General features: G+C 39.6%; 1 protein-coding gene across 1 annotated transcript; it reads right to left on the bottom strand.

Annotated features, from left to right (window-relative positions):
* Positions 1–2270: 2270 nt before the first annotated feature.
* On the bottom strand, positions 2271–22773 carry eppk1 (epiplakin 1). Its single transcript, XM_035430516.1, has 2 exons — positions 22736–22773; positions 2271–16165 (listed from the first exon to the last, which is right to left on the bottom strand). The coding sequence occupies exon 2, from the start codon at positions 16151–16153 to the stop codon at positions 3362–3364; it is 12792 nt and encodes a 4263-aa protein (XP_035286407.1). The 5' UTR covers positions 16154–16165; positions 22736–22773; the 3' UTR covers positions 2271–3361.
* Between the last annotated feature and the right edge of the window lie 2797 nt (positions 22774–25570).

Here is a 25570-nt window from a genome sequence, read left to right as displayed (position 1 = left end):
GCTGTGAGTATGCTGCACTCATCTGTTCCATTTCACAGTTTGGAAATTATGTACTGCATCTTAAATATATTAGTTTTTATTTGTAATGCACAGAGAGTAAAATGTTCAGCCAACCTGTATATTTCTCTTGGTTATTTCTCTTCCGCTTGCAGAGACAGGTAGTAGTCCCAGTGTGCTAATTATGGTCCCATAAGTACTGTACTAGTATGTGCATGTACTGTATACGTGTGTGTGTGTATATATATATATATATATATATATGATTGATTTTCATTTTTCATTCGATGTCAAGCATCATAAAAATGCACAGCCCACATGGGCTAATAAGACATAATTATTTTCAGAAAAGCAGATCAAAGAGGCACTGCCACAAATTATAAATAATAACAGTAATACAGGGAACAAAGTGCTTTCATTAGAAAATACCAGAAGGAAATTAAGAGTAATTTTAGGGTGTGTTTCAGTGCACGCACGAACGAGCACACTAAGATAGCACCCACCCATAGCCACACCATAACTGCGTGCGCCTGCAAGCCCAATTGCACATCCAGTACATCCACACATTGACAGTATGAGTAAACCAAGGGACCAAACCGCATATTTAAGCAACCTAGTTGAAAGACCTCACTTCATATTCAGCAGTATGTGCATATACCCCTTTCACACATTCATCCTATATATATATATATATATATATATATATATATATATATTATGAAAAACCAAACTGGAAATATTTATTGATCTGTGATATATATATATACAATGAACTTTGATACTACACATATATATATATATATATATATATCAAAGTTCGTTGTATATATATATATCACAGATCAATAAATATTTCCAGTTTGGTTTTTCATAATATATATATATATATATATATGTAGTATGTAAAGGAACTTTGATATATATATTCAGGATGGTGGGGAAATTACCCACCAGCAAATTACCTGTCTTTATGAGGAAGAAAATTACACTGCTGCCCCCCTACTGCCGGGATCCCGCAAGTATTTCTGTCTGGCCAGCAGAACCTCTACTGTAGAGGCAAATGCGTCAAATGAAACGCTGAACTACTGTATTGAAAACACAGGTGTTAGACCAGGTAACATTAAACGTAGGTTAATAACACTACAAAAGCTTCACCACTAGACCGCAACCACAGGGCCTGGAGATGCACTAAATAGTTTTGTCAGCGACATCCGCACTATATAATCTACGACGTTTGTCAAGGAAGAACAGACAAAATTTCAGGTAGGCTTCTTCTAACTAGCTAGCTGAACTGTGTGAAGTGTTGGGTGTTTTAACAGTAGTTAGTTAACATGAGCAAGCTAGTGACCTTGTATAGTAAGCTGGTAAGGTGCATTAAGTTATTTTTCAATGTAAAATAATGCAGCAAACATATTTAACACAAAATTTCTAAAAATCTCCACAGATATATACAATATCAAATCTATTAAGAAAAGTAATGTATCTTGACATATCCTCAGAATATATTATGAGCATGTGTAATTTTGTTAGCTGACCACTACATGAGCAGTTATAAGCTGTTTCATTTATGATAAATCTGGAGTGTTCATAATTACTACTACCAATGTAATTTATTTATAATGTGGTTCTCCAGAAATATGCAAAAGTAAAAAACAAACCAAAGAATGCAAAAAGATAGAATGTCCAAATCCATTTTGGCTATTGCCACCTTCAGCATGTACAGTATATATTGAAATATTGAACAGATATTTCTGTGGAACATATCACATTTCTGATCTCCCAAATAAAGATTGCTCTCAGTCCACTTGCCATTACTATATTAAGTTTCAGTGTAAGATTAGGCTGAGTTTATAAGGACACAGTTGGGTTTCATGTTCTTTTTGAAAATGTATGTTACTGCATCTTTTTTATTGTATCATTTTATAGGCTTGTTACAGTGTATTGTGATAAGTGCATATCCATATGTATCATATGAACTTAATAATAATGGATGTTGGTAATGAAATGTCTAAATGATAGGTTTCCTCTTTAGACTTTGCGAAGTGTAGCAAGCACTGAGGCAGGTGATTGTTTGCCCTACAAATGATTGTTTTTTGTACAGAGGATGTTGCATTATTTCATTCTTAATATATTTAATCAACCCTTCCCTTTATTTGAGTCTGGGGTTCTTGGCAGCAAATACCCTCTTTTCCTCTGCAGTCTGATCCAATATACCTTCTTACTAAATTTACTTTTTGTGACTGCATATATTTGTAACCACACACACAGGTCAGTTTCACTGTTTCAGAAGTTACTTTAATTACTCAGCCTTGCAATTACTCAGTATATTTACCCATGTTCATATTTCACTATTGTCTTTTGAAGTATAAAACAGCTAAGTAAGACAATTACACAGAAGCACAGGCAAATAAATTGACACTAACAGCAGGGAAAATATTAAATGTACAGCAATTGGTGAGAATATATAATTACAAGACTTGCATTATTATGTTTAGGAATCGGATCTTCAGTGGAATGAAGCTCTTACTGAATCGCTTCAATCATTCTCTTGAAATAGCCTCGCTGACTGCCTGATTGTAGTTCTGCTACCATGGTTAACTTTCAATTTACAAAGAAGCCATGCCACTTGTGAAGTGCATTTAGTCATTGCCAATACAACGTATGAGCTTCATCTTATACCCCTATGCACACCTATTAATAGTCAGGCCAGTGTACTGGAGAAGTACCACAAACTCCACTGATTCTCTATGTGGAAAATCAACAAGCCTTTTTTCCCCCACAACTATAAACTCAAGAACACGTAGCAAATGAATAATCAGGATGAAGAACACACTGTTGAATGTAAGTACCTACTGTGCAAAAAATATGAATGTTAAAGGCAGAGGGTATTATATATTTATCATACAGATACTAAAATTGTACGGCTCAGTCTCTTTCAATAAGAGGCCATGGCCCTCCAAGCAGCATCCCGTTTTGTCTATGACTGCATGTAAAAATTTCACTTGGATGCAAGTAAGGGTGTTGGAAAATTACATAGGATTCAGGAAAAGTCTGAGAACAGCAATTGCGGTATCCAATAATAAAAAATGAAAAAATTTAAAAAATAAAAGAAATATACAATTGCAAAAATATTTTGCAGAGGGCATGGTCATGTTAATAACATCCCAAAATATAAAAGTTCTTTTACGGATTTTGGAAAAGTTTTCTAAATTTCCTCAAGCATACAAATAGGATTGAACTCAAAGAATTCTAACCAAACAGTTCACTCATTTTGTTGTAAATTGACAGTAGAAAAAGCTGCAGAGGGTATAGCTTTTCAATTCTATAATAAATGGATTTTTCACTGATATGCAGTTTTTTAAAGTTATTGTTTGATAGATAGCAGAGACAGACCAGTTTTAGGGTCAGTCACACTTCTCTCCACAAGTTGCAGGTAAGTTAGGTTCTCCTTAGTGTTGGGGTCAAAAAAGCCCTTGGTGTCATCATCAGGATCTGAGAGAATCTTGTTCATTTCCTCATCAAAGTATCCTCGCTGGTAGGCTACTTCCACAGGCACTCGATGGCTGTGTACCGGGTCAATGATGCCCCCTGTGGCAATCTGTGCTTCTAGAAGGCGAATTCCATGATCCTTTACAATCAGTTCCTTTTTTAAGGCTTGGAACAAGGAGATGATGTTACCTGTATAGGGGTCAGTGTACCCTGTGACTGCCCTTTCTGCTGACAGCAGTTTTTTCTTCAGCTCCGCATCGACAACCCGGGTGGCCACTGCCTCTTCCACAGACAGCTTCCTGTTTTTTAATGGGTCAATGATGAAACCAGTGGCAGCCTGCGCTTCCAGCAATACCAGAGAAGTTCCAGGAGTCAGTATCCCTTTAGATTTTGCTTCACAGATGCTCATGACCTGCTTTGTGGACTGCAAGAATACACCTGCAATGCTGTTTGTTCCCTGTAGGTACTTATGAACAGAGTCCATTTCACTTACGCTTTTGATTGTAACTTTTCCTGCACTGAGATCATCATACAGTTTCTTATCAATGATTTTAGATTCAAGCAATTCATCAGCAGTCACATCTTTCCTGATGCCATGGAAGTTTTCCTTGTCTTTTCTTTGTGTAATTTCCGTAGTTGTAGATGAAGTCTTCTGCTCTATTATTGTAAGTATGATCTCCATAAGGCGCTCAATTGTGATTTCCCCAGAGGTATACTGCCGTATTAGCTCTTTCCGTTTTTCTTCAGTGATGTACTGGGAATAGAGGAGTTCCCAAAGTGATGTCCTCTGACCTTCAAATTTCTCTCCTGCTTTAGTTGTGGTAGTGGATTTTAGGACACTTTTTGTTTTCTCATCTACAAAGAAGTAGTCCCCTCCTTTTTGGGCAATAACCAGCAAGCTAAGGCCAGTTTTAGGGTCAGTCACACTTCTCTCCACAAGTTGCAGGTAAGTTAGGTTCTCCTTAGTGTTGGGGTCAAAAAAGCCCTTGGTGTCATCATCAGGATCTGAGAGAATCTTGTTCATTTCCTCATCAAAGTATCCTCGCTGGTAGGCTACTTCCACAGGCACTCGATGGCTGTGTACCGGGTCAATGATGCCCCCTGTGGCAATCTGTGCTTCTAGAAGGCGAATTCCATGATCCTTTACAATCAGTTCCTTTTTTAAGGCTTGGAACAAGGAGATGATGTTACCTGTATAGGGGTCAGTGTACCCTGTGACTGCCCTTTCTGCTGACAGCAGTTTTTTCTTCAGCTCCGCATCGACAACCCGGGTGGCCACTGCCTCTTCCACAGACAGCTTCCTGTTTTTTAATGGGTCAATGATGAAACCAGTGGCAGCCTGCGCTTCCAGCAATACCAGAGAAGTTCCAGGAGTCAGTATCCCTTTAGATTTTGCTTCACAGATGCTCATGACCTGCTTTGTGGACTGCAAGAATACACCTGCAATGCTGTTTGTTCCCTGTAGGTACTTATGAACAGAGTCCATTTCACTTACGCTTTTGATTGTAACTTTTCCTGCACTGAGATCATCATACAGTTTCTTATCAATGATTTTAGATTCAAGCAATTCATCAGCAGTCACATCTTTCCTGATGCCATGGAAGTTTTCCTTGTCTTTTCTTTGTGTAATTTCCGTAGTTGTAGATGAAGTCTTCTGCTCTATTATTGTAAGTATGATCTCCATAAGGCGCTCAATTGTGATTTCCCCAGAGGTATACTGCCGTATTAGCTCTTTCCGTTTTTCTTCAGTGATGTACTGGGAATAGAGGAGTTCCCAAAGAGATGTCCTCTGACCTTCAAATTTCCCTCCTGCTTTAGTTGTGGTAGTGGATTTTAGGACACTTTTTGTTTTCTCATCTACAAAGAAGTAGTCCCCTCCCTTTTGGGCAATAACCAGCAAGCTAAGGCCAGTTTTAGGGTCAGTCACACTTCTCTCCATAAGTTGCAGGTAAGTTAGGTTCTCCTTAGTGTTGGGGTCAAAAAAGCCCTTGGTGTCATCATCAGGATCTGAGAGAATCTTGTTCATTTCCTCATCAAAGTATCCTCGCTGGTAGGCTACTTCCACAGGCACTCGATGGCTGTGTACCGGGTCAATGATGCCCCCTGTGGCAATCTGTGCTTCTAGAAGGCGAATTCCATGATCCTTTACAATCAGTTCCTTTTTTAAGGCTTGGAACAAGGAGATGATGTTACCTGTATAGGGGTCAGTGTACCCTGTGACTGCCCTTTCTGCTGACAGCAGTTTTTTCTTCAGCTCCGCATCGACAACCCGGGTGGCCACTGCCTCTTCCACAGACAGCTTCCTGTTTTTTAATGGGTCAATGATGAAACCAGTGGCAGCCTGCGCTTCCAGCAATACCAGAGAAGTTCCAGGAGTCAGTATCCCTTTAGATTTTGCTTCACAGATGCTCATGACCTGCTTTGTGGACTGCAAGAATACACCTGCAATGCTGTTTGTTCCCTGTAGGTACTTATGAACAGAGTCCATTTCACTTACGCTTTTGATTGTAACTTTTCCTGCACTGAGATCATCATACAGTTTCTTATCAATGATTTTAGATTCAAGCAATTCATCAGCAGTCACATCTTTCCTGATGCCATGGAAGTTTTCCTTGTCTTTTCTTTGTGTAATTTCCGTAGTTGTAGATGAAGTCTTCTGCTCTATTATTGTAAGTATGATCTCCATAAGGCGCTCAATTGTGATTTCCCCAGAGGTATACTGCCGTATTAGCTCTTTCCGTTTTTCTTCAGTGATGTACTGGGAATAGAGGAGTTCCCAAAGTGATGTCCTCTGACCTTCAAATTTCCCTCCTGCTTTAGTTGTGGTAGTGGATTTTAGGACACTTTTTGTTTTCTCATCTACAAAGAAGTAGTCCCCTCCTTTTTGGGCAATAACCAGCAAGCTAAGGCCAGTTTTAGGGTCAGTCACACTTCTCTCCACAAGTTGCAGGTAAGTTAGGTTCTCCTTAGTGTTGGGGTCAAAAAAGCCCTTGGTGTCATCATCAGGATCTGAGAGAATCTTGTTCATTTCCTCATCAAAGTATCCTCGCTGGTAGGCTACTTCCACAGGCACTCGATGGCTGTGTACCGGGTCAATGATGCCCCCTGTGGCAATCTGTGCTTCTAGAAGGCGAATTCCATGATCCTTTACAATCAGTTCCTTTTTTAAGGCTTGGAACAAGGAGATGATGTTACCTGTATAGGGGTCAGTGTACCCTGTGACTGCCCTTTCTGCTGACAGCAGTTTTTTCTTCAGCTCCGCATCGACAACCCGGGTGGCCACTGCCTCTTCCACAGACAGCTTCCTGTTTTTTAATGGGTCAATGATGAAACCAGTGGCAGCCTGCGCTTCCAGCAATACCAGAGAAGTTCCAGGAGTCAGTATCCCTTTAGATTTTGCTTCACAGATGCTCATGACCTGCTTTGTGGACTGCAAGAATACACCTGCAATGCTGTTTGTTCCCTGTAGGTACTTATGAACAGAGTCCATTTCACTTACGCTTTTGATTGTAACTTTTCCTGCACTGAGATCATCATACAGTTTCTTATCAATGATTTTAGATTCAAGCAATTCATCAGCAGTCACATCTTTCCTGATGCCATGGAAGTTTTCCTTGTCTTTTCTTTGTGTAATTTCCGTAGTTGTAGATGAAGTCTTCTGCTCTATTATTGTAAGTATGATCTCCATAAGGCGCTCAATTGTGATTTCCCCAGAGGTATACTGCCGTATTAGCTCTTTCCGTTTTTCTTCAGTGATGTACTGGGAATAGAGGAGTTCCCAAAGAGATGTCCTCTGACCTTCAAATTTCCCTCCTGCTTTAGTTGTGGTAGTGGATTTTAGGACACTTTTTGTTTTCTCATCTACAAAGAAGTAGTCCCCTCCTTTTTGGGCAATAACCAGCAAGCTAAGGCCAGTTTTAGGGTCAGTCACACTTCTCTCCACAAGTTGCAGGTAAGTTAGGTTCTCCTTAGTGTTGGGGTCAAAAAAGCCCTTGGTGTCATCATCAGGATCTGAGAGAATCTTGTTCATTTCCTCATCAAAGTATCCTCGCTGGTAGGCTACTTCCACAGGCACTCGATGGCTGTGTACCGGGTCAATGATGCCCCCTGTGGCAATCTGTGCTTCTAGAAGGCGAATTCCATGATCCTTTACAATCAGTTCCTTTTTTAAGGCTTGGAACAAGGAGATGATGTTACCTGTATAGGGGTCAGTGTACCCTGTGACTGCCCTTTCTGCTGACAGCAGTTTTTTCTTCAGCTCCGCATCGACAACCCGGGTGGCCACTGCCTCTTCCACAGACAGCTTCCTGTTTTTTAATGGGTCAATGATGAAACCAGTGGCAGCCTGCGCTTCCAGCAATACCAGAGAAGTTCCAGGAGTCAGTATCCCTTTAGATTTTGCTTCACAGATGCTCATGACCTGCTTTGTGGACTGCAAGAATACACCTGCAATGCTGTTTGTTCCCTGTAGGTACTTATGAACAGAGTCCATTTCACTTACGCTTTTGATTGTAACTTTTCCTGCACTGAGATCATCATACAGTTTCTTATCAATGATTTTAGATTCAAGCAATTCATCAGCAGTCACATCTTTCCTGATGCCATGGAAGTTTTCCTTGTCTTTTCTTTGTGTAATTTCCGTAGTTGTAGATGAAGTCTTCTGCTCTATTATTGTAAGTATGATCTCCATAAGGCGCTCAATTGTGATTTCCCCAGAGGTATACTGCCGTATTAGCTCTTTCCGTTTTTCTTCAGTGATGTACTGGGAATAGAGGAGTTCCCAAAGAGATGTCCTCTGACCTTCAAATTTCCCTCCTGCTTTAGTTGTGGTAGTGGATTTTAGGACACTTTTTGTTTTCTCATCTACAAAGAAGTAGTCCCCTCCTTTTTGGGCAATAACCAGCAAGCTAAGGCCAGTTTTAGGGTCAGTCACACTTCTCTCCACAAGTTGCAGGTAAGTTAGGTTCTCCTTAGTGTTGGGGTCAAAAAAGCCCTTGGTGTCATCATCAGGATCTGAGAGAATCTTGTTCATTTCCTCATCAAAGTATCCTCGCTGGTAGGCTACTTCCACAGGCACTCGATGGCTGTGTACCGGGTCAATGATGCCCCCTGTGGCAATCTGTGCTTCTAGAAGGCGAATTCCATGATCCTTTACAATCAGTTCCTTTTTTAAGGCTTGGAACAAGGAGATGATGTTACCTGTATAGGGGTCAGTGTACCCTGTGACTGCCCTTTCTGCTGACAGCAGTTTTTTCTTCAGCTCCGCATCGACAACCCGGGTGGCCACTGCCTCTTCCACAGACAGCTTCCTGTTTTTTAATGGGTCAATGATGAAACCAGTGGCAGCCTGCGCTTCCAGCAATACCAGAGAAGTTCCAGGAGTCAGTATCCCTTTAGATTTTGCTTCACAGATGCTCATGACCTGCTTTGTGGACTGCAAGAATACACCTGCAATGCTGTTTGTTCCCTGTAGGTACTTATGAACAGAGTCCATTTCACTTACGCTTTTGATTGTAACTTTTCCTGCACTGAGATCATCATACAGTTTCTTATCAATGATTTTAGATTCAAGCAATTCATCAGCAGTCACATCTTTCCTGATGCCATGGAAGTTTTCCTTGTCTTTTCTTTGTGTAATTTCCGTAGTTGTAGATGAAGTCTTCTGCTCTATTATTGTAAGTATGATCTCCATAAGGCGCTCAATTGTGATTTCCCCAGAGGTATACTGCCGTATTAGCTCTTTCCGTTTTTCTTCAGTGATGTACTGGGAATAGAGGAGTTCCCAAAGAGATGTCCTCTGACCTTCAAATTTCCCTCCTGCTTTAGTTGTGGTAGTGGATTTTAGGACACTTTTTGTTTTCTCATCTACAAAGAAGTAGTCCCCTCCTTTTTGGGCAATAACCAGCAAGCTAAGGCCAGTTTTAGGGTCAGTCACACTTCTCTCCACAAGTTGCAGGTAAGTTAGGTTCTCCTTAGTGTTGGGGTCAAAAAAGCCCTTGGTGTCATCATCAGGATCTGAGAGAATCTTGTTCATTTCCTCATCAAAGTATCCTCGCTGGTAGGCTACTTCCACAGGCACTCGATGGCTGTGTACCGGGTCAATGATGCCCCCTGTGGCAATCTGTGCTTCTAGAAGGCGAATTCCATGATCCTTTACAATCAGTTCCTTTTTTAAGGCTTGGAACAAGGAGATGATGTTACCTGTATAGGGGTCAGTGTACCCTGTGACTGCCCTTTCTGCTGACAGCAGTTTTTTCTTCAGCTCCGCATCGACAACCCGGGTGGCCACTGCCTCTTCCACAGACAGCTTCCTGTTTTTTAATGGGTCAATGATGAAACCAGTGGCAGCCTGCGCTTCCAGCAATACCAGAGAAGTTCCAGGAGTCAGTATCCCTTTAGATTTTGCTTCACAGATGCTCATGACCTGCTTTGTGGACTGCAAGAATACACCTGCAATGCTGTTTGTTCCCTGTAGGTACTTATGAACAGAGTCCATTTCACTTACGCTTTTGATTGTAACTTTTCCTGCACTGAGATCATCATACAGTTTCTTATCAATGATTTTAGATTCAAGCAATTCATCAGCAGTCACATCTTTCCTGATGCCATGGAAGTTTTCCTTGTCTTTTCTTTGTGTAATTTCCGTAGTTGTAGATGAAGTCTTCTGCTCTATTATTGTAAGTATGATCTCCATAAGGCGCTCAATTGTGATTTCCCCAGAGGTATACTGCCGTATTAGCTCTTTCCGTTTTTCTTCAGTGATGTACTGGGAATAGAGGAGTTCCCAAAGAGATGTCCTCTGACCTTCAAATTTCCCTCCTGCTTTAGTTGTGGTAGTGGATTTTAGGACACTTTTTGTTTTCTCATCTACAAAGAAGTAGTCCCCTCCCTTTTGGGCAATAACCAGCAAGCTAAGGCCAGTTTTAGGGTCAGTCACACTTCTCTCCATAAGTTGCAGGTAAGTTAGGTTCTCCTTAGTGTTGGGGTCAAAAAAGCCCTTGGTGTCATCATCAGGATCTGAGAGAATCTTGTTCATTTCCTCATCAAAGTATCCTCGCTGGTAGGCTACTTCCACAGGCACTCGATGGCTGTGTACCGGGTCAATGATGCCCCCTGTGGCAATCTGTGCTTCTAGAAGGCGAATTCCATGATCCTTTACAATCAGTTCCTTTTTTAAGGCTTGGAACAAGGAGATGATGTTACCTGTATAGGGGTCAGTGTACCCTGTGACTGCCCTTTCTGCTGACAGCAGTTTTTTCTTCAGCTCCGCATCGACAACCCGGGTGGCCACTGCCTCTTCCACAGACAGCTTCCTGTTTTTTAATGGGTCAATGATGAAACCAGTGGCAGCCTGCGCTTCCAGCAATACCAGAGAAGTTCCAGGAGTCAGTATCCCTTTAGATTTTGCTTCACAGATGCTCATGACCTGCTTTGTGGACTGCAAGAATACACCTGCAATGCTGTTTGTTCCCTGTAGGTACTTATGAACAGAGTCCATTTCACTTACGCTTTTGATTGTAACTTTTCCTGCACTGAGATCATCATACAGTTTCTTATCAATGATTTTAGATTCAAGCAATTCATCAGCAGTCACATCTTTCCTGATGCCATGGAAGTTTTCCTTGTCTTTTCTTTGTGTAATTTCCGTAGTTGTAGATGAAGTCTTCTGCTCTATTATTGTAAGTATGATCTCCATAAGGCGCTCAATTGTGATTTCCCCAGAGGTATACTGCCGTATTAGCTCTTTCCGTTTTTCTTCAGTGATGTACTGGGAATAGAGGAGTTCCCAAAGAGATGTCCTCTGACATTCAAATTTCCCTCCTGCTTTAGTTGTGGTAGTGGATTTTAGGACACTTTTTGTTTTCTCATCTACAAAGAAGTAGTCCCCTCCTTTTTGGGCAATAACCAGCAAGCTAAGGCCAGTTTTAGGGTCAGTCACACTTCTCTCCACAAGTTGCAGGTAAGTTAGGTTCTCCTTAGTGTTGGGGTCAAAAAAGCCCTTGGTGTCATCATCAGGATCTGAGAGAATCTTGTTCATTTCCTCATCAAAGTATCCTCGCTGGTAGGCTACTTCCACAGGCACTCGATGGCTGTGTACCGGGTCAATGATGCCCCCTGTGGCAATCTGTGCTTCTAGAAGGCGAATTCCATGATCCTTTACAATCAGTTCCTTTTTTAAGGCTTGGAACAAGGAGATGATGTTACCTGTATAGGGGTCAGTGTACCCTGTGACTGCCCTTTCTGCTGACAGCAGTTTTTTCTTCAGCTCCGCATCGACAACCCGGGTGGCCACTGCCTCTTCCACAGACAGCTTCCTGTTTTTTAATGGGTCAATGATGAAACCAGTGGCAGCCTGCGCTTCCAGCAATACCAGAGAAGTTCCAGGAGTCAGTATCCCTTTAGATTTTGCTTCACAGATGCTCATGACCTGCTTTGTGGACTGCAAGAATACACCTGCAATGCTGTTTGTTCCCTGTAGGTACTTATGAACAGAGTCCATTTCACTTACGCTTTTGATTGTAACTTTTCCTGCACTGAGATCATCATACAGTTTCTTATCAATGATTTTAGATTCAAGCAATTCATCAGCAGTCACATCTTTCCTGATGCCATGGAAGTTTTCCTTGTCTTTTCTTTGTGTAATTTCCATAGTTGTAGATGAAGTCTTCTGCTCTATTATTGTAAGTATGATCTCCATAAGGCGCTCAATTGTGATTTCCCCAGAGGTATACTGCCGTATTAGCTCTTTCCGTTTTTCTTCAGTGATGTACTGGGAATAGAGGAGTTCCCAAAGAGATGTCCTCTGACCTTCAAATTTTCCTCCTGCTTTAGTTGTGGTAGTGGATTTTAGGACACTTTTTGTTTTCTCATCTACAAAGAAGTAGTCCCCTCCCTTTTGGGCAATAACCAGCAAGCTAAGGCCAGTTTTAGGGTCAGTCACACTTCTCTCCACAAGTTGCAGGTAAGTTAGGTTCTCCTTAGTGTTGGGGTCAAAAAAGCCCTTGGTGTCATCATCAGGATCTGAGAGAATCTTGTTCATTTCCTCATCAAAGTATCCTCGCTGGTAGGCTACTTCCACAGGCACTCGATGGCTGTGTACCGGGTCAATGATGCCCCCTGTGGCAATCTGTGCTTCTAGAAGGCGAATTCCATGATCCTTTACAATCAGTTCCTTTTTTAAGGCTTGGAACAAGGAGATGATGTTACCTGTATAGGGGTCAGTGTACCCTGTGACTGCCCTTTCTGCTGACAGCAGTTTTTTCTTCAGCTCCGCATCGACAACCCGGGTGGCCACTGCCTCTTCCACAGACAGCTTCCTGTTTTTTAATGGGTCAATGATGAAACCAGTGGCAGCCTGCGCTTCCAGCAATACCAGAGAAGTTCCAGGAGTCAGTATCCCTTTAGATTTTGCTTCACAGATGCTCATGACCTGCTTTGTGGACTGCAAGAATACACCTGCAATGCTGTTTGTTCCCTGTAGGTACTTATGAACAGAGTCCATTTCACTTACGCTTTTGATTGTAACTTTTCCTGCACTGAGATCATCATACAGTTTCTTATCAATGATTTTAGATTCAAGCAATTCATCAGCAGTCACATCTTTCCTGATGCCATGGAAGTTTTCCTTGTCTTTTCTTTGTGTAATTTCCGTAGTTGTAGATGAAGTCTTCTGCTCTATTATTGTAAGTATGATCTCCATAAGGCGCTCAATTGTGATTTCCCCAGAGGTATACTGCCGTATTAGCTCTTTCCGTTTTTCTTCAGTGATGTACTGGGAATAGAGGAGTTCCCAAAGAGATGTCCTCTGACCTTCAAATTTTCCTCCTGCTTTAGTTGTGGTAGTGGATTTTAGGACACCTTTTGTTTTCTCATCTACAAAGAAGTAGTCCCCTCCTTTTTGGGCAATAACCAGCAAGCTAAGGCCAGTTTTAGGGTCAGTCACACTTCTCTCCACAAGTTGCAGGTAAGTTAGGTTCTCCTTAGTGTTGGGGTCAAAAAAGCCCTTGGTGTCATCATCAGGATCTGAGAGAATCTTGTTCATTTCCTCATCAAAGTATCCTCGCTGGTAGGCTACTTCCACAGGCACTCGATGGCTGTGTACCGGGTCAATGATGCCCCCTGTGGCAATCTGTGCTTCTAGAAGGCGAATTCCATGATCCTTTACAATCAGTTCCTTTTTTAAGGCTTGGAACAAGGAGATGATGTTACCTGTATAGGGGTCAGTGTACCCTGTGACTGCCCTTTCTGCTGACAGCAGTTTTTTCTTCAGCTCCGCATCGACAACCCGGGTGGCCACTGCCTCTTCCACAGACAGCTTCCTGTTTTTTAATGGGTCAATGATGAAACCAGTGGCAGCCTGCGCTTCCAACAATACCAGAGAAGTTCCAGGAGTCAGTATCCCTTTAGATTTTGCTTCACAGATGCTCATGACCTGCTTTGTGGACTGCAAGAATACACCTGCAATGCTGTTTGTTCCCTGTAGGTACTTATGAACAGAGTCCATTTCACTTACGCTTTTGATTGTAACTTTTCCTGCACTGAGATCATCATACAGTTTCTTATCAATGATTTTAGATTCAAGCAATTCATCAGCAGTCACATCTTTCCTGATGCCATGGAAGTTTTCCTTGTCTTTTCTTTGTGTAATTTCCGTAGTTGTAGATGAAGTCTTCTGCTCTATTATTGTAAGTATGATCTCCATAAGGCGCTCAATTGTGATTTCCCCAGAGGTATACTGCCGTATTAGCTCTTTCCGTTTTTCTTCAGTGATGTACTGGGAATAGAGGAGTTCCCAAAGAGATGTCCTCTGACCTTCAAATTTTCCTCCTGCTTTAGTTGTGGTAGTGGATTTTAGGACACTTTTTGTTTTCTCATCTACAAAGAAGTAGTCCCCTCCTTTTTGGGCAATAACCAGCAAGCTAAGGCCAGTTTTAGGGTCAGTCACACTTCTCTCCACAAGTTGCAGGTAAGTTAGGTTCTCCTTAGTGTTGGGGTCAAAAAAGCCCTTGGTGTCATCATCAGGATCTGAGAGAATCTTGTTCATTTCCTCATCAAAGTATCCTCGCTGGTAGGCTACTTCCACAGGCACTCGATGGCTGTGTACCGGGTCAATGATGCCCCCTGTGGCAATCTGTGCTTCTAGAAGGCGAATTCCATGATCCTTTACAATCAGTTCCTTTTTTAAGGCTTGGAACAAGGAGATGATGTTACCTGTATAGGGGTCAGTGTACCCTGTGACTGCCCTTTCTGCTGACAGCAGTTTTTTCTTCAGCTCCGCATCGACAACCCGGGTGGCCACTGCCTCTTCCACAGACAGCTTCCTGTTTTTTAATGGGTCAATGATGAAACCAGTGGCAGCCTGCGCTTCCAGCAATACCAGAGAAGTTCCAGGAGTCAGTATCCCTTTAGATTTTGCTTCACAGATGCTCATGACCTGCTTTGTGGACTGCAAGAATATACCTGCAATGCTGTTTGTTCCCTGTAGGTACTTATGAACAGAGTCCATTTCACTTACGCTTTTGATTGTAACTTTTCCTGCACTGAGATCATCATACAGTTTCTTATCAATGATTTTAGATTCAAGCAATTCATCAGCAGTCACATCTTTCCTGATGCCATGGAAGTTTTCCTTGTCTTTTCTTTGTGTAATTTCCGTAGTTGTAGATGAAGTCTTCTGCTCTATTATTGTAAGTATGATCTCCATAAGGCGCTCAATTGTGATTTCCCCGGAGATATACTGCCGTATTAGCTCTTTCCGTTTTTCTTCAGTGATGTACTGGGAATAGAGGAGTTCCCAAAGAGATGTCCTCTTACCTTTAAATTTTCCTCCTGCTTTAGTTGTGATAGTGGACTTCAGAAGACTTTTTGTTTCTTCATCTACAAAGAAGTTGTCCCCTCCTTTTTGGGCAATAACCAGCAAGCTAAGGCCAGTTTTAGGGTCTGTCATACATCTCTTCACAAGTTGGAGGTAATTTAAGTTCTCCTGAGTGTTGGGGTCAAAAAAGCCCCTGGTGCTATCTGCAGGATTTGAAAGAATCTTGTTCATTTCTTCATCAAAGTATCCTTTCTGGTAGGCTTCTTCCACAGGCACTCGAATGTTTTGTACTGGATCAATGATGCCTCCTGTGGCAATCTGTGCTTCTAGAAGGCGAATTCCATGATCCTTTACAATTAGGTCCTTTTTTAAGCCTTGGAACAAGGAGATAATGTTTCCTGTGTAGGGGTCAGTGTACCCTGTGACTGCCCTTTCTGCTGATAGCAGTTTGCGCTTCAGGTCCACATCAACTACACCTGTAGCCACTGCGTCTTCCACAGTCAGCTTCTTGTTCTTTACTGGGTCGATCATAAACCCAGTGGCAGCCTGTGCCTCCAGCAGCAACAGAGAAGTTCCAGGAGTCAGGAGCCCTTTTGATTTTGCTTCGCATATGCTCATGGACTCCTTTGTGGATTGCAGAAATACACCGGCAATGCTGTTTTTGTTCTGTATTTCAATTTCATGTACACTTTTCCCTATTGTTTTACCAGCAGTAGCTTCTTTAATGCGTTTTTTATCAATGTTTTTAAATTCACGCTGCTCATCAGCAGGTAAATGTTTTCCAATATTTTGTGAACTTGAGGTGAGCTGGTCTTTTCCTCTTTCTGCCATGGACTGACTGAATGCATCCATCTTTTTACCAATCTGTGAATTGTAAAAAAAAAAAAATTGTTAAAATTTTATTTTTCGACCATTATTCCCAATTCTCTTTTGTAAGTAACTATATTTGTTTTACATGTCATTTCAGAGTTTATTATCAGTTTCCTCAGGGCATGTCATTATATTTTGCGATAAAAAGCTGTTAACAGCCTAACTTATGAGGGAAATTGCTGAGGCATATGATTGACTTATTATTAGCTACAGTCCAGAAAACCAATGCTTGTTCCAACTGTTTCATCTGCCTGTAGACCTATCATTGACAAATGTGTGGTGCCTCATTTTTAGAGCACTGATGAAAGCAATCAGCTGAAACATTCGCTCTCTATTTTTTGTATATAGTTATTTCTTCACTTGCACCTTTAAGTTTGATACTGATGTAATACATTTGCCCACAGTTTGGAACTAGTATGATTGTTTTAGTCATTTTTATTTTCAGTGTGAATTACGTTTTCCTATTTTTCACTACAATTTGATTCTTGACAGTATTGACATTCATCTGAGCACAACTAGCATCCACATCTTTTTTTCAGTGCAGTTAATGCTCTGCACACTGCCTCAACATCTGATTTCAAATTTAGTGGAAAAAAAGCTCCCTCATGGACACTGATATGATTGTAGGAATGTAAATGATTGCCATAATATATTGAACAAGAAAATGAAATAACATTATACAATTGTCAAGGTTTATTAGAAACAAGGGTTTTAGGAGATTATTTTACCTATATTTATATTCAAATACAATAATTCAGGGGCTATAGTTACTTGTACTGCAAATACAGTTTGCAGTGACACATTTTTAATAATCTGGTCTTCGTCAGGCAGTGATGAAGATAAAACCAGATTAGTCAAAATATATTGCTGCAAATTGCCCCAAGTGCAAGTCGCTACAAGATTTTCATAACGTTTTCACCCTCACTGATTATTCTAATTTTGTGCATCTCTAATCTTCTGCATTGCAAAGTCCAATATATGTGACCCATGGCGGGCTAGAGATGTCTTGCACTGTCTTTAGCATTTCACAGGGAATGCTAAAACACTACAAAATCACTATCCAGTCAAAATATAATTAATACCAGAATCAGGTGCCCAATAGGTATAAAAATATCTTAAATGTACCATAATGTTGGAGTCCCAAAATAAACTTTTGCACATTCAAACGTTATTGGTATGGTCTTACAGATGGAGATAATTTTTTATTGGTCTCAGTGATGACAAGTTGCAACATAACATAATACTGGTGCTGTAGTGATACAAAGTATTTTAGTTTAATGACAGAAACTGTATTTTTTTCTTCTACTATCCAAAATGTGTTTTTTATTATTCTGTGGTTGATGATTTTGTTCATTGGTCAGTGTGATATGAGGTAGTATTTTTTAGTTTTGTGTCCTGAAACAGATAAAAGTTGATCCAGCAGTTTGGCATGCCTATCAACAAATTTGGCAATTTAATTGATAATTGATATATTTGATAATAATTACCGAACTTAATTAAATATATTTTACACAGATAAATTAGGTGTTTAACTGCTGATGCACTTATGTTTGCTAAGCAGAGTGCTGGGTATCTTTTCCAATGGGATGTTTGCACTTAAGACAACATCTTTTGTATGTTGCATTACATCCAGTCACCTATCAAGGCTGTATTTTCCCTGCTGACAATTGATTTTCCCTCAGAATTGATCTCAGGTTTTACTGTTGTTTTTAATTGTCAGGTAATTGTTATGCTCTTTGTATGAGTTATTGTGACATTTTGTTGTTATTGTGCGGAAGAGCCCTTCCAGCTCGTTATACATAGTCACCCCAGTTTAGGGGAGCATATAAGCCATAGTGTGCTGCCCTGTGCAGTGGGTCTGATGACAAGGAATGACATGGACTCCTACGCTGGTCTAAGGAAACTGAATGCATTCTCTTTTGGTAATTGTCACATTGGCAGTCATGGTATTACATTTTAATTTGATCATAAACTTGTAGGAATTGAATGCTGTCTGTCTCCTTTGAATGTTCTGTGTTCTGTATTGGCTCACTGCCAGTCTTGAATCTAAAACAATTTGTCTAGAGGCAGTTCTATAATAATAATAATAATAATAATAATAATAATAATAATAATAATAATAATAAACGTTATAAAGCACCTTTCATACATGAAAATGCAGCTCAAACTACAATATAGCACTAAAGAAAACATCAATAGCATAGGTACAAGAACCAGTTTGAATCCTGCCAGAAAGTCCAACTCAGTTTTTAAGTTCTGTAGTATGGTAGTTCGCTACACTGAATTCTCCCCACAAGATAAATTGTGCACAATAGAGATTCATATTTTACCAAAAATAAAACATTTTCTCTCCCGTAAATAGACTGGGGTTGTTTCTAAGGCATACTGTAAGCTGCCAATAAAACATGTTGGTCATAGCCTTTCAATAAGCAAGATGAAGCAAAACATGAAAAATATGCCCCATACCTATGGGTTCACAACCTGTCAGTTTTAGTGTATTTGGTGTCATAATTAAGGCAATGTAACCCCATTTGTTATTAATCAATATTAGAATGCATATAATATGAATTTTGGATGCAGCTTGAACTTCACTGGAGGTTCATTGCCTGTGATCTGTCTGCAGCAATAACAGCCTTGTGGAATTGATGTTTAACAATTTTTTATTGTACAAACAAAGTAAAATTGATAAACCAAGTAAAGTGACATTTTCCAAATCCTTATGCTAAGTCGAAATGGAAGCCATGTTCTATTAGTGTTCAGAGTTGCATGGTGATGCAAGGCTAAGCTATTCAATTTTAAATATAGGAATAAAGTCAAAGATCACTCAAAGTTCAAGTCACAGAACATTTCTTTATTTTACTTTTGAGTAGTAGCCTAAAACAGGTGCTAACCATTAGACAATGCAGTGGGTAGAACAATAGAACAATATGATGTTACTTCATAAATCAAATTTTATGGCCTATGTGCTTTCGCATTATAAAGAAATAAATAGGCTATAGCCTATAACATATTTGAGATAGGGCTGTGCATGGCATGGCCTATAATAACTACAAAATAGACTTTAGAAATAGACTTTAGACTTTAGAAATAAAGCAGACAGAGCATGGCCAATCATAAACAAAATGAGTATCTCCATAACAAACAAAATAGACATTGGCCCCTAAATAAAACAAAGTAGGCACAGGCCTAAACCAAATGACACGACTTTGCACTTTCAAGAAGTGCATTGATGGACTCTGCATTCAAATGATTTCTCATCTTGCCTGCAGAGAGTAAATGCTTTGTCCATGGACGTAGCCTGGATCATGACAAGTACGTCCAACAACTGTCGCAGATGTTTTAATGAAATTAACAGCATGCATTTTGTAAAATAACAGCATTGGTCTAAGATAATGAAAACAAAAAAGTTTTCCTGTTTCCCTGTTATTTATTTTTTGGGAAATGAAAATCGTTTGGGCGGCAATTTCTGGGAACCAATTTCCCAGTATTAAACCCAAGTGTTCACTACAATTAATTTGCTATACATGGCTGTAAACATGCAGTTAATTTGGTATAGTATAGAAATTATTAGGCGTGCATCTGTTTTTTAGTCATTGAAATCGTTCTTTTTATTTTTTCTTTAAATGATTTTCCTTAATTCTTTATGGGTATATAATTTATAAAAGTTACATGTAATGTTTCCCTTTGTCAAAAAGAACAAAGCTTGTATAATGTATTACACAACTGTTGTCCTGACTGATTTGCACTGTGCTTATGACTACAGCACACCCATTCAGCACATACTTTCTCTTGTGAGATATTGCACTCTAGCCCACAGACTTGTCCTTATCATTCACTTGGATCAAATAAGTCTGTGAAACCTGAATGAAAGGATCCACACCTGAATACTTAGGAAATTACACATTCCCAACAAGTGAAGTTACATTATCAGTATGCCAGCTTCCATTTCAGGGCTAGTACTGACAGGTCTGACTACAGGAAATCAGATAGTTGGAGTTGGTTTGAGCTTGTTTGAACAAACAGGTGTGGTTTGTGCACTGCAGAGTCCATTGCATTTCAATGCATTTTTATCTTTTGCAATGCTCTCGGCAAGAAAAACTGTTCTGAGGAAAGTAAAAAGCTGTCCTCAAATACAGTAATAAATACAGCTCATTTAAATATTAATCTGGTTTAAAAAGAATCAAGCTGATGCATTTAAGCCAAAACCAATTGTCACTTCAGTTTAACTATTAACATATACAATATGTACAAAGTTATCCAAGAGCATATGTATGTAATTGGATTTTACAAAGAATATTTCTATAAATTTATTAAATAACATGTACTGTAGATACACAATGGAAAATGTGTTTACAGCAAATGAAACTTAAACTTTTTATCCACAAATATAAGGTATATACATGATTTTTGTAGTGTAAGGAATTGTATAATCCAAATCCAATATCTAAGGTTGTATAAAGGACTGTATTCTTGTGAAATACATCATCAAGTTTTAAAGTCAATATACATTTTAGAAGTAAAATTTAGACATGAGAAACAATTAAGTTTTCACCTACCAGGATGAACTACCAGGATGTTTTCACCTACCAGGATGACCTTTTGATAACAACCATGGCCCTTAGACTTTGTTCTTAAAATGAGGACTACATATTTTTATTTGCTTGGGGATTATTCATTTGCTTAAGTTGCAGCTCTGTTGTTTTCCATATTGTTGTAATAAAATAATTCAAATCAGATGGAATTAAAGGAGCCTATCCCAACATACATTGGGCGAGAGGCAGGACTACACTCTGGACATGCCGCCATCTATTGCTGGGCAAAAATCAACTAGAGGCACACATATACACAGGAGCACAACCAGGAGTGCTCTTTGGGAAATATACTTTTATTTATTGTGTTTCCTGAACAATGTGACAGCATATTAACATTTGAAATGGGAAATTCATTACATTTTCTCTTTATTTCTTATGTCCTTGTTTAAAGAGATTTAAAGTCAATGATCCGATGGAATCAGGAGAGTCAATTGTTTACTGGTCTTTATTGATTGTTTGATCTCAAAACTTGGGTCTGAAAAGTGAAACTAAGCAAATGTATACCCCAAACAACAGATGACAAAAATTAAAGAGATAATTTTCCTAAGCTGAATATGAGCTGGCAACTGACTTCTATTTTACTGTTGACTTTGTCACTCTACATAAGTAACCTCAGTGCACATCAACTACCAGGTAAAAAGTCCAGTATGCAAATATCATTGACAATACATTGACAAATGAGTGAACCCCAAATTGACACATTAGTTAATTTTGGTTACTATACCTTTGCGGTGACATAATTCACCAAAAGTTTTAGGTTTTAGGTTGATTTAGTGTTGCACACACATTACAATATGACCACAACTGACACCATTGTCAGTTCTCATCATTTGAAAGTTGCTTCTGAAATTTATTTTCTTGATATAAGAAAACCATCATTGCAATATAGATTGTCAGATCCTGACTATCCTGCAGTAATGTTATAAATCTGATGTTAAAATGTGGTATATTGCATACAAAAGGGATGCTTTGGCATGGCATGGTGAAACATGGACCCTAAGGGTGAAATGAAAAGGGAGGCAAGTGATCAAGATACTGTGTTTCTACATTTTAATCTCCTACAATATTATACACTGCATAACACAGCAAAGGGAAAATTAGTCAAAGAAAAGCATGTGGCAATGACATTAAAGAGTAAACCACACACTTCTCCTGCTCAGAATGACTCCTAGTGCTCCTGCTGGAGACAATGTGGCCATTGCCATATGTTTTGAACTTACCCTGTGATAGAATCGTTGTAATTATTCCACAAGACATGAGAGGTAGGCATAAAGACCTATCGAGACCTCTCAACAGGTAAATGCCTGTTAAAAGGCTGGTGACTGAGTTTCCCTCAGTTAAAGAATGGTTCAAGATAAAGATTAAAACAATATATGCAGTACAAAGACATGCATTGTAAGATTAAGGAAAGGATAAATTCAGCAGGATTGAGAGGAATGGATTAAATATATAGCTCAAAAATAAATAAATATTTAAGTAAGATTTTAGTGTACCCCACTACCAACATTTTATTGGTTTAAAAAATAATGTTTTTTTTTTAAAATAGACCTTTTGAGGCACAAAACATGTCATCCATGAGATTGGCAGATACCTAATGTACTCCAATAATGTTGGGATGAAAAGTAGCAATGTGAAAACTGGAGCAGCATGTAGTCTGGTGTGAAGCTGTTCTGTTATATTTTCATTGTAAGCAGGTTGCAGTATTTGCATAGACCTTGATGTCTGACCTAAATATTTGTTTTGAGGACTTTCTATACATTAGTAGTACTTTTTTAAACTAATATACTATAAGTTAAAGCACAAATGCAATGTTTGTACTGTGTAATAATTACTATTACTTGGCATGAAGCAAAAAATAATTCCTTAGCTTTTTTTTTAGTGAAGCTATGCATGACTGTCGTTATTCCTCTAAGCAGTAAGTTACTCTTTGATTTCTAGTACTCTTCTACCAGCATGACAAAACTGAACTTACCTGTTCCTGAAACGTAGTTCCTTATTGTGTTTGTCAGCAGAGAGGTCTGGACAGCACAGACTAGACTCCTGATACATATAGTCTGTTGTACAGGCTCCACCCCTAAGAATAGCCTGCATGGTTCAGGTCAGTTTAGATTACAGTAAAGTTTAGATTATAGTATCAGCCAGAAAGATGGTTTAATCTGAAACATCAAGTTTTAGAAAGAACAATAACCACCAATTATGTGGTCTGTGCACATTCTCTGTGTAACATTGTAAGGTTTTTATGTTATTTTATTTTTATTTCCTGGTCCTGTCTGCTTTCACAATTTTGAACTGGGCTGACTTACATAACATTCAGAAATTGAGCTTATTATTTCCCAAAAATCATGTATAATAACTATATAAGCATGCATTCCAAAAGATTATTCAGCCTAATTAATTATTAGCCTTAATTAATTTTGTTTAATGGTTCTGCTTGTTGATATATTTACATTGCTTGGCAGAGTATTTTTCTCTTAAATTTTAACTATCCCCATGTCTGTGTGAATGTAGACTAATATTTTAGGATTAAGCAGTTGAAAATCAGTGCTGTTACCACTAATGACCAAAATAACACCTGGAATACTCACTTCTGCTGAGCTGTAGAACCAGTTCAGAAGTTTCAGGAAGTTACAAATCAATTTCAATGACAAAGGTACATAGAATTTAAACCCCACCCAACAACACAATGGTCCCTGTTTGGTGGTACAAGAGTCACCATTAGTGCATACCTTAGAACTACAACTTAAACCTACTTCACTCCATACCTGCTTTTCCACCAGTCACAACCTGTCAATTTAATCTCTTCACATATTTTTGCCATAATACATCCTGATTTTACAAAATGCTAACAGTTCACTCCATTTTGCATTGAGAGTGTTGTGCATGGTGAAAATGAACTCCTGGCACTGAGTAAAAAAAATAAAAATATACAAAGGAGTAGATGCAGATTTTCAGCCAATAATGAGTGAACGTCAGACTTAAACGTTATGAAAGGCATTTACAAATAGATTTTGACAGGAATTTCTAATAGAAAATTTAATTGTTTCCAGACAAAAGGGACATTTTGGTTCAAGGCAGCACTTGAGTGCTCTTGAGCAATTGATTGTGCTGTGTGGAGAAAAGTTTGACCTGGTGCAAAAATAATAAAATTAAAAACATCAGAATTTCACTAACAAAAACAATATGCTGAAACATTGGAATATTTTCGCCTCTTATTAATTAAAAACATTGAGTGTTGATCATTATTGAATGTAGTAACCAACTAAAAGAACAACTGAATATGATAATAGTGTATATGTTCTTAGAACATAAGAAGACAAAATTAACCCCATCTAGGCTTGCCATTGACTATCACATCAGAATGTATCCAGCACTGCATCAAGCCAGGACTGTGACCCTCTACACCAAAACATAGCAAGCTGTTCTTCACATTAATAACTCTGTATAAAGAAGAAAACCTTGCAGAGGAATGGCCACGTCTGCCGCACCATCTTGGGCACCAGCTAGTCCCAGATTGGCAGTGGTCTTCTCCAGGTCAGTAGCCACCCCCACACTGCTAACAATATGGCCCGCACCTCCTTCTGCAGCAACCTGCTCTTCTGGGGCTCCAGCTTCAACCTGTGCCACCCCAACCATTGAAACATTACCTCCAGATGCCGCAGGTACATCTAAAAATCTAGGGAAAGATTACAATATTGTCCAGGTAGATAAGCAATGAATCATTCAGCAAAACCTCTGGACACCTCTGCATGAGATGCTGGAAGGTCGCTGGTGTATTGCACATTCTGAACATTATGGAACGAATACTGGCCCACAAGGATGGTAAATATGGTCTTCTTGTGGTCCTGTGGGTGCACCACCACCTGCCAATACCCACTGGTACTACTCCACCTTCTTCATTCCTGTCAGTGATTCCATGATCCGGGGCAGTAAGCAAGCATCCATTTGGTTCATGGACAAACAAAGAGGAACAACAGTCAAAAATCATTGACAGGGACAGACAGACACTTAACAATACAGTTAGGAGTGGTGATACTGGCTTGAGGGGGTTAGACATCATGGTGTGGTATTCACCAACCACAAATATCGAATTTACATTCAGAAGTGCCTACATGCTCGCCAAGCTAGGTGGTCTTGGTTTTTTAACTGGTTCACTTTCACTATCTTGTACCATCCAGGAACTAAGAACATCAAGCATGATGCCCTTTCCAGGCAGTTTGACATTTCTGGACCCATCCTTCCCAGTTCCTGTATTGTGGGTCCAGTTTCATGGGGAATCGAATCCAAGGTGAAGAAGGCGCAAAAAGCCAAACGTGATCTGGATAATGGGCCCCTTAACCTTCTGTTTGTCTTCACAGCTGTTTATTCCTAGGTCCTCCAGTGGTCCTATGCCTCCAAGTTTGAGGGTCACCCAGGAATACTGCACACTGAATTTCCTGAGACAAAGATTCTGGTGGCTGTCGAAGGAGGCTGATATGCGATCCTTTGTGGCCCTCTAGTCTGCTTGCCAGTTCAGGAAAACCTCCTCCGGGTTTGCTGCACCCCCTCCCCACTCTTCACCATCGCTGGTCACATATACCACTCAACTTCATCACAGGACTCCCAGTATCTAACTGTTTCAACACAATCCTTGTGATAGTTCACTGAGACAGTAAGGCTGATCATTTTGTGTCCCTAGCTAAACTTGTGCCCTTCTGCTTAAGAAATGATTCAATTAATAATCCAATGTGTTTTGTTTACATGGGCTCCCTGTGGACATATCCTCGGATAGTGGGCCCCAATTAGATTCACTCTTCTGGAAGGCATTTTG

The sequence above is a fragment of the Anguilla anguilla genome, chromosome 8, assembly GCF_013347855.1.
Source record: "Anguilla anguilla isolate fAngAng1 chromosome 8, fAngAng1.pri, whole genome shotgun sequence".
NCBI classification, from domain to species: domain Eukaryota; kingdom Metazoa; phylum Chordata; class Actinopteri; order Anguilliformes; family Anguillidae; genus Anguilla; species Anguilla anguilla.
This window is presented reverse-complemented; position numbering and strand designations above follow the sequence as displayed.